Raw genomic sequence first — 9,116 nt, forward strand, 5'->3', positions numbered from 1 at the left:
AAAAGGAAAATTTGGTAAGAATACCCTAAATTAAAACAGCATTACGATAAGCATAATTCACATCTGCATGTATATGTACTTACCTGTTGTTACCCATTGCCTTGTCAGGTACTGTGTATATGAACAGCACAAATATATTCAATATGATTGTCAACAGCATCAACAAACGAGAACGGACAGTACTAGATAATAAAATATCAAATCAATATCAATATCAATAAATATCAATGCAATGACAGACTATAAATATTAACTTACGGATAAGCAAGGAATGGCTTCATTACTTTAGTTTCCTTCAACTTTGTCTATTTAAAAAAGCTAAGTAAACTTTATTCAAAACATACACATAAACTGTAAATAATATTTCTCTAATTAACTGGTGCATAATTCATAAAAAATATGTGTACATCTTGTACCTGATGAAGTACATCTTTTTTAAGTGCTGGCATTAAGTCAACAAGAGCCCTTTGTTTATCCTCCATTGAGTCTCTGTTAATATTCCAACGTACTAGCTCAGTTGCTACCTCTCTTAGCTTTGCTTTAAAAGGAAAGTGTACTCTAGCAATTATTGGCTTGGCTCCATCTTCTTCATAGTGTATCTCAATGGAATGGGAGCATTCTATACAGCTATTAAGTGCTTCTTTACATGATTGTGCCTCTGCTCTCTTCATCAATTTTGCTAAAATAATTTATGCCACAATAAACTTCGTGAAACATTTCCTTACTTTCATTTTTGATGTCAATTGCTTTATATTCCATTAGAGTTATAAGAACTTGATAAGCTTTGTTTCGTCCTCTCTCACAATCATCATCCATTTTCTCTTCCTTGATTAATGGAAGTGATTGTAACTCGTGAAACATTTTCATAGTAAGCAACACAGAATTAACATCCAGTGATGATCCAATACCCTATTTGTAAAAGTGATGCAACAATTTTCAAAATTTTAATACGTGAAAAATTTAATAAATATGAATCTCTCAAGGCCACAATGTGCGTGCATTACTACAGCATCAATTTAATTACAATGTAGTATACATGTAGCTGGAAACTTTCAAGGGACTTAGATTTTGCTGATTCAGGGTTTTCTTTTGAGATTCACAAAATTAAAACCCTTAAAAATCTTAATAATACCATAGATAATAGAGTAAATGAAAGGGATTGGAAATGGAAGCGTGGGCGTGGACAAACCTCCATTCATTTGTATTGTTGCTAAGTAAACAGAGGAGGGTTGGGATTTTTTGACCAATTTTGGAGTAAAAAACTGGGATTTTCTTGCTTTATTCTTGAATAACTCCAAGAGAATACAATTCATGTCAAAAAAACTCACACACAATACTAACCAATGTTTATGCTTTTAATTAATATTTTTTGTTTAGTAAATCAATGCATGCGTTAGTAGCTGCGTCACTCTTTAACTAGAAATATCATCTTTTCCCCCTCTGAGAGACTCATTTTGTTCTTGAGCTACGAATAAGTATAACCAATTTAAAGAGCTTGCAATATCCTATGGAATGAGTTAATTTGCATATTGATACACTGAAGCTTGAGTGTTTTACGAATGTTGAAGTGTTTAAAAAACAAGCGACTTTGTGTACCTCTAACTGGTTGCAAAATGGCTTTTTGGAGATAAAAAACTTGCTGCAGGTAGCTCTATGAATTCTATGTGGAATAGGCTATATATCAAAAGCAAGCGCTATCCTGGAGCAGCACAAATTTCCTTCGAAATCCTGCCAGAGCAACTTCACCAATATAGGAGATGGGAAATCAATCAAAACACTGATGGTTGTCACGTGGTAACCCAACCCGCATTTCCTGTTGCTACGCCCCGTAGCCAATCCCTTTCATTTACTCTAATATCTATGATAATACGGTACAAAATCGGAGAATGCTTTCACTTATAAAAATTAAATCCACAAAAATTATTCTTGGGTTGATCCACAAAGTTATAATCAATTCCTCAAAAAATTTGAGATATGCGATAACACTTACTTTAGCAAGAGTGAGGGTTTGAGGACTAATTTCTTCAAGCATAACATCAAGTAGTTCAACAACACTGCCTTTCACTTCCACATATTTCTTAATCAGCTCAAAATCGTCAGACTAAAAAACAATTTGCAAAAACTCAATGAAGAATCACAAATATTATGCACCTCTTTAATGAGACAATCATCATGCTTCTTTAATTGAAGCTGTAATATCCTGTTAACAGGATCCATGACAAGCTTGTTAAATGCAACACCTTGGTTTCTAATATTACCAACACACAGCTCAATCAATGAGTGAATAACAGTGCTGATCTGCTCTAGATTATGTAATGAGAGATCTGTAGCAAATGTGTGGAGGAAGGCAACAACTTCAGCAACTACATTAGTTGTCTAAATAAAGAGTAACAATGTTAAATCACAATTTACATGTAAAAGAGTGTCTGTTCCTTACTCTATAGTTATCAAGCTGTTCTCTTAAATAATCTTGTAATGTCCTGTTCTGTCCATCACACATTAGGCCAATTACTTCAAGCACCAAATTAATCCACAAAGCATCATGATGGAGTATATCAGACAACAGTTTAAACTCGGTGTTTCTGTTCAATTCAGTTGCACTTTCCAAGCCTGATGAAGTTATTCCACTAGCCTACGTAAAAAAGAACAAATAATGATGCATGCACACCATGATCACTTCATCTTATCATCCCTTAGTATTTTTAATGTCTTTTTTACATGTGCTTAATTGATTTCTATTTGTACTTACTTTAGATCTTCTTATAGATCCAGTAGATAACAGTGGATCTTCATCTTCATGAGCACCAACTATAAGGCACATATATACATGCATTGAGTAATTTCTCTCTTTATAACATCCATTATATCTGTATCTCAACATTCTACATGTACATGTAAACGAATATTATAATTACCAATTTCTTCCATTGGTATTATCACATCTTTGCCTGATGTGTATGTAACAGCCTAATAATATATCAATATATTCCTTAACTAATAATATCATCAGAAATAATGAACTAACTGCTTCTAATTCAAAATCAAGGGATGCATGCTCCCCAGTAAGCCTTGCTGAAACAGAAGGACTAGCCTACATAAAGATTAAAAAAATAGGCTTTTCTCATTAATTATAACAATAGCTCACTAAAGAATAGTGCTGCAACTTCTTTCGTTTCTTTAATTGTGCCTGTAATTCCACACTGAGCAAAACCAAAGATAAAATCATTTTATGCATGTACAATTGGCATCTTACATTTCCTTGAAGTTAAGGCTCGCAACCTCCAGCCTCTTTTTAAAATTGAGAAACAATTTCTCTTCATGTGACAGCTTGACAGCTTTAACTAGTCCTTTCTGTACTTCCTTGTTGCCTGAGAAAAGAAGAGCCTTCATTAGAGCCAGGGCTTCCTTTGATATTCTCTCATTAGGATGCAAAAGTAAAGGTATGACCTACAAAATAATGATAATTCAATCATATTATTTATTTTAAAAAGTATTTCATAATAAATTATTATGCTATTAACATACACGACTGATAGCATTATTGAATGATTGAATAGATTCCTGGACTGGAACAACAGTATCTTTGCACTTCCTTTAAAATAAAAAAATATAAAAATAAAACTGTTATAATTTTTACTAACTTTCTGAATTCTTTAGGATCCCTCTCTTTTAACTCTGGATCAATATGCTTGATTTTATTATGTATCAGAGCTCTCAATATCTACAATAGCAGTGAGTTATGATATCAAACACAGATTTTCTACTAACCTGCAAACATCGTAAATCTAATTTGTCTTGATTTATTTGTTCAGCTTCACCTAGCTGATCAGATCGACTGACAGATATCCTAAGAGTACATGTACGTGCATATCATGTTCAATAAATTTTTAGTACAAATAACAATGAAATAAAAAATAAAAAATAATAGGACAAATAAAATACTCACTCTATTTGTTTCAATAACCTCTCAGCTGGATGCTTTTCAGAAGAGGATTTACTGTTAGTAAACAAATAAAAAATACATTATTATACACACAGTACATGTACATGTTGCACCAACTTACTCAATATGGTAAATTTTTATTAGTTCCTGAAAACTGGGTCCCATTGGTAATTCTTCACCTTCGTCACTATATTCTATTAAAAAAATTTAAATAAACAAAGTGAGATATTTTGTGACATGACAAAATTTTATATCAAAATTCCTGTAAATTGTCATTAAAATGGCTTTGCAGACTGTATTTTTGTAAAATTCTCACACCTTTTGATTTAATCAGGTCATTAATTTGTGTATCAAATTTTTGAAAATAAAATTTTATGCATTTTTTCAAATTTGCAAAATTAGCAGAAATTTTGGGCTACAGAAAGTTCTAGCTACATAGTAATAATTAAAATTATGTGCAAAATTACCAATTTTGCAGTGTACAGTAGATCCTATTTGGTGACTGGCAGTATTGGGCCCCATATATGAACAGTGATAGTGCTGAGAAAAACAGTTAAATAGTTTGTTTAATTTCTCTTGTTCTGCATACTCCTCTAGTAATTCTTCCTAAAAATGTAAAATAAAATATAAACAACAACAATAATATCAAACTCTTATTACATAAGCTTCTGAGTCAGTTTTCTCCAATCGCTTCAAGCTGGAAGACTTTTTTCTTGGTGCTCTTCCTCCAATAAATTCCATTGCATGAATTGATTGCTCTTTGGTGACAGTTGATTTCTCACGAATCTCAGAATAATTCATTAAAGCACTAATTGTTTCTTGAAACATGTAAACATGCTTGTCTGAGAAAAGAACAGCAGTCAAATCTTTACTCAAATCCTAATAAGATATAAAAGTTTATATTTAATAGAAAAGATAAGCAAAAATATCTCAATCAAAAATATCAATCATACCACAAGGCTTCTCAAAATATTTGCCGAAATGCTGCAATCATCAAGACGAGTTGCTGAAGGATCATAAAAATGAGAATAGAATGTATGCAGGAATGGGATAACCCCATCAGCTAGGTATTCCAATAAACCAGGAACAAGATGACCATGAGAATCTGTGTAAGAGTGATGATAAATTTTCCTTTTACTTTCAAGTTTTTTTATTAATTGCATGCACATATACATTACATACATATGTATTTTTTACTAATTGTTAAAGCTGTAATTTTTTAAATTTCATTCCACTTAAATTTGATGAAAAAAAAAAACAAAATAGTACATAAAAACCAGTAAACTACCATGTAAAATTTATGCGTTTCTATAAAATTTAGAGTACATGTTGTACATTACTTACCAGTAACATTAGGTATTTCAGCAATACCTATAGTTGGTACTGGCTCTGCAGCTAATGGGGTTGGTGGATAAGAAGACTGTGAGACTTTACGTCGTGAATTAGTCTGAAGTTCTTGTTTCAAAATTTTTATATCGCTTGATGAAGTACAACTAAGGACTTTAGAAATGTCCTCAAGGATATTAGCTAAATGCCTCAAATAAGTCCACATTAATCTAAAAGTACAAGAAAATACAGTGAACTCAATCAACTGATAATGGATTAACACACATTCCATGACTCAATGAATGTTGAGAATTGCTATTATCACCATCTGTATTCATATACACCATTGTAAGGAATCGAAGAAAAGGTCTTTTGCAATTTGGAGGAAGTTCACTGGAAATAATCCTATAAAATGAAAATGTGCATGTGCTTAATATTTTCATCTAATGATTACTGAAGTACATACTCAATTAGGTCATCAATTCCAAATATATTCTGACAAACTGATTCAATGAACAGATTCCCTCCTTCAGCACAAGCTGCCAACATGTCAGTCAAATTAAGTAACAGTTGAAGCCTAGGATCAGGACAAGATCCCTTACTCTATAAAAGTAATAGACATTATACACATAAAAAGTATACAAAAATCACAATACATTATTGTACAGTATTCAAGGACATTATCACATATGTATTATGCATCATTACTAACAGATTCCAATATTTCAATTCGAAGTGCATCAACTTCTGAACTCTCTCCTAACAAATCAGGACAAAATGTGTCTCTCAGTTTACAAAAATTCTTAATAATAGTAGCTTGATTCTGTCCTACTGGTAAGTCAACTTCTTCTATCTAAAGTTTAGAATATGCACCATAAACAGACTATTTGATCTTAACTCATCTGTTTACCTTAACAATAGCTTCTAATGCAACTACAAACTGAGCCTGAGCTATGGGATAGTTACAGGAAATTATTATCTCAAATATCTTCTCAATCTGATCTTCTTGAACTTTCATTATCAGTTCAGGACCTCCTGTGAAAACCTTAAAAAATAATTTGATAAATACATTATCATTTTACAATAAATAGACATAAGAATAATATTGTTTTAAAAAATTATAACTCTTGCAATTTTTAAAGTTCTATACATACGATATGCATGTAGATACTAGAAATTAATGAAGTTATGTACATGTATGTAAATTTTTGTCAAAATAGAAATGATACGAATAGAAATAGAATTTTCGTAAAAAATGATAAATTCCTTACTTCAGTGATTAAATCAGCTAAAAAGGACAATGTTGCATTTGGTAACTTCATTTGAAGCAAATCATCAAGTCTGTTAAATATTCTCTTCTTTACCTATTAATATAACAATACATGTACATGACACTTTTACAGGCAGCATTATGTCTAAAAAATACAATAAAAATAATTTTAGGCCCTATGCACTAAAAATCAATAAAGCATTGATGTGTTCAGATTCTCTTAAAACCAAGCCAGGTACATGTATAATGTACTGACAAAGACCATTTAGCATAAAAATGCTTGCACGTTTTTTTATACAGTAGACATTGATGAGAGACAATTTCCTACTTCCATAGGGTGGTCATTCAAAAGGGGGATTACTACATGTAGACTAGAATTGGTAGATCAAATCTCTATGTATACACATAAGGGCATTAATGTCATAAAATAGCTTTTGATGAGTTGCATGGTTTTTACTTTAGTTGAGCTTGTATGCCGGTCACTTTTCACTTCAAATGTACAATGTATAAGTATAAGTAGATGTACATGTTGCTGTATGTTCTTACATTCATATTATCAACAGAAAGATACTGCAAGAGAAGGAAACAATTATTGAACAAATCTTCACCAACAGAACCGGAACTTTCACCTACATGCATCATAAATAATTTAATGTGTCAGCATGTACAAACATACATGTACATTTACATGTAAATGTTACCTTGGGCTGCAGGCTTCAGCAGCATTCTGCCATCACTTTTTTCAAACAAAAAGCTCATAATATCAGAGACAATGCCTAAAATAAAATTGTTAAAATAGGGTAAGAAAGATAATTTTATATGACAAGTTCGTAATTACCAAAATTATCCAACATAATCTGGTTCTGCTTATTAGGTAAATGTGATGATGAAAAAACACATAAAGATTGTAGCTGCCTGAGTATTGACACAAGTTGCTCTTGATTAGATCCATTGGCATCAACACGTAATAACTGCCACAAAACAGGAAGAATTTTATTCTTAACTGTCTTATAGTCATTCAAAGACCTATCACACTTCAGTAACTGACTCTAATAAAATAAGTACAAAATAATATAGTTAAACATTTCAATAGAAAGCATTATTTAAAGTCAGGTATACATACAACATGTATAATGATAGCTAAATTTTTGAGGAATACCTGCTGTGCTTTACTAAATAGCTCCTCTTCAAAAAAATACATATGAGTCAACAGATTAAGAGATCCAGTAACCAATTCACCACATTCATACCCAGAGAGATCTAACAGAACTAATTCAAGTGAAAGGCCACCAGCATTTGGTGGAGCAAATCCTCCTCCTTTAGCATTACCACCACACAAATCATTAATATGTTCCTGAACAGCACTGAAAGAGCAAAAATAGTGATCAATTTACTATACTAATTATCAAGCCAGGCTACATTCAACACAACAGTCAAAAGTTCGTGGGTGATCTGACTTTTTGAGACAAAAATGCTTTGAAGTTGACACAAAATTGGCCAATTTTTAATTTTGCGCTCGTTTGCAATGCTTTTTGTGGCAAGTATAAACCAGGCTTTATGCATTTAATTAATTACAACATGTACATAACGCATGCATAAGTGAGCAAGCTATACTTACTCCATTATCTCACGAGAGTACAACTTCTCATCATTCTCGTCATCATCTTCAGAATCAGTATCAACATCAACAAGTTTAGATAAAGTATCCAGAGGATCAGGAGCCAACTCATCAATGATTGCTTCAATTCTACCCTTCCTTTCAGGCTTCTGTGTTTGCTGGAAATCATACATAAATTTCTGAGAAGACAAAGAGTGGAAGAGAGAGAGAATAATTAACATTGTAACAATAACAGTATAAGTCTAAAGTGATAGTGTGCTAACCTGAAGTTTGACATAAAATTTGAAACGGTAAAGCAGTTCCATAACTTCAAGTGCCCTATTATATAGCATTTAAAATTTTAAGCAACTAAATGAAAAACAGCATCTTACTTGACTTTAACATCAAAAACACCTTTATTCTCAGGCATATCCTTCTTACGGGCAGAACTTTTAAAATCCACTTGGGACATCGACACTACATACATGTACATGTACATGATGTACAAACAGCATTTTAACATTTTTATCATATTTTGTCACTTTTACTTTTTCTTTCTGAGGGTAAATCTGTTTCACCATTTAGCAACTTAGTGAGTGGACCCAAAAGTTCATCCACATCTTGAACATCATCATAATATCCATAACGAACCAAGTGTCCCAGAACATCCAACACAATTTTCAATAAGGAATTCTCTTTAGATTCACAACGGAGATTCTGAAGTGAAAATTAATTACACATTAAATAAAAAATAAGTTTAAATGCACAATTATTCATGTTCACCATTGCAATATAAACTCAATGACATACTGTGTTATTGGAGATTGTGTCCAGTATCCAGTCATTAAGAGCAGGAAAGTGTTCATTCTCTGCTCCAGTTAATGCCTTAACTTGGCTACCACCAGACTCTGAATAAGGAACTGGTACTAGATCATCATACACCTGTGAAATTGCATGTAAATTTGTAAATGTGCAAGTGT

The 9,116-nt window shown here is 32.1% G+C and overlaps 1 protein-coding gene across 1 annotated transcript in view; it reads right to left on the minus strand.

Annotated features, from left to right (window-relative positions):
- LOC109580834 (uncharacterized) overlaps window positions 1-9,084 on the minus strand; it is a 10,016-nt gene extending 932 nt beyond the window's left edge. Inside the window, exons 1-35 of the mRNA XM_019994393.1 lie at window positions 8,947-9,084; window positions 8,685-8,853; window positions 8,529-8,613; window positions 8,421-8,475; window positions 8,158-8,336; window positions 7,699-7,903; window positions 7,378-7,588; window positions 7,241-7,315; window positions 7,086-7,168; window positions 6,541-6,633; window positions 6,180-6,314; window positions 5,982-6,122; window positions 5,736-5,872; window positions 5,555-5,674; window positions 5,288-5,499; window positions 4,897-5,048; window positions 4,604-4,822; window positions 4,411-4,549; window positions 4,065-4,137; window positions 3,947-3,997; window positions 3,769-3,847; window positions 3,642-3,721; window positions 3,526-3,592; window positions 3,254-3,447; window positions 3,146-3,200; window positions 3,026-3,091; window positions 2,916-2,967; window positions 2,750-2,808; window positions 2,438-2,632; window positions 2,152-2,376; window positions 1,991-2,101; window positions 726-909; window positions 417-679; window positions 259-305; window positions 84-182 (exon numbers count right to left, since the gene is read on the minus strand). Of these exons, the coding sequence (XP_019849952.1) occupies window positions 84-182; window positions 259-305; window positions 417-679; window positions 726-909; window positions 1,991-2,101; window positions 2,152-2,376; window positions 2,438-2,632; window positions 2,750-2,808; window positions 2,916-2,967; window positions 3,026-3,091; window positions 3,146-3,200; window positions 3,254-3,447; window positions 3,526-3,592; window positions 3,642-3,721; window positions 3,769-3,847; window positions 3,947-3,997; window positions 4,065-4,137; window positions 4,411-4,549; window positions 4,604-4,822; window positions 4,897-5,048; window positions 5,288-5,499; window positions 5,555-5,674; window positions 5,736-5,872; window positions 5,982-6,122; window positions 6,180-6,314; window positions 6,541-6,633; window positions 7,086-7,168; window positions 7,241-7,315; window positions 7,378-7,588; window positions 7,699-7,903; window positions 8,158-8,336; window positions 8,421-8,475; window positions 8,529-8,613; window position 8,685 (4,142 nt within the window). The 5' untranslated portion in view covers window positions 8,686-8,853; window positions 8,947-9,084. The remainder of the gene's footprint in view (window positions 1-83; window positions 183-258; window positions 306-416; window positions 680-725; window positions 910-1,990; window positions 2,102-2,151; window positions 2,377-2,437; window positions 2,633-2,749; window positions 2,809-2,915; window positions 2,968-3,025; window positions 3,092-3,145; window positions 3,201-3,253; window positions 3,448-3,525; window positions 3,593-3,641; window positions 3,722-3,768; window positions 3,848-3,946; window positions 3,998-4,064; window positions 4,138-4,410; window positions 4,550-4,603; window positions 4,823-4,896; window positions 5,049-5,287; window positions 5,500-5,554; window positions 5,675-5,735; window positions 5,873-5,981; window positions 6,123-6,179; window positions 6,315-6,540; window positions 6,634-7,085; window positions 7,169-7,240; window positions 7,316-7,377; window positions 7,589-7,698; window positions 7,904-8,157; window positions 8,337-8,420; window positions 8,476-8,528; window positions 8,614-8,684; window positions 8,854-8,946) is intronic.
- Window positions 9,085-9,116: the final 32 nt, after the last annotated feature.

This window comes from Amphimedon queenslandica, unplaced genomic scaffold (genome assembly GCF_000090795.2).
Source record: "Amphimedon queenslandica unplaced genomic scaffold, v1.1 AMPQUscaffold_13474, whole genome shotgun sequence".
In the NCBI taxonomy this organism is placed as follows: Eukaryota; Metazoa; Porifera; class Demospongiae; order Haplosclerida; family Niphatidae; genus Amphimedon; species Amphimedon queenslandica.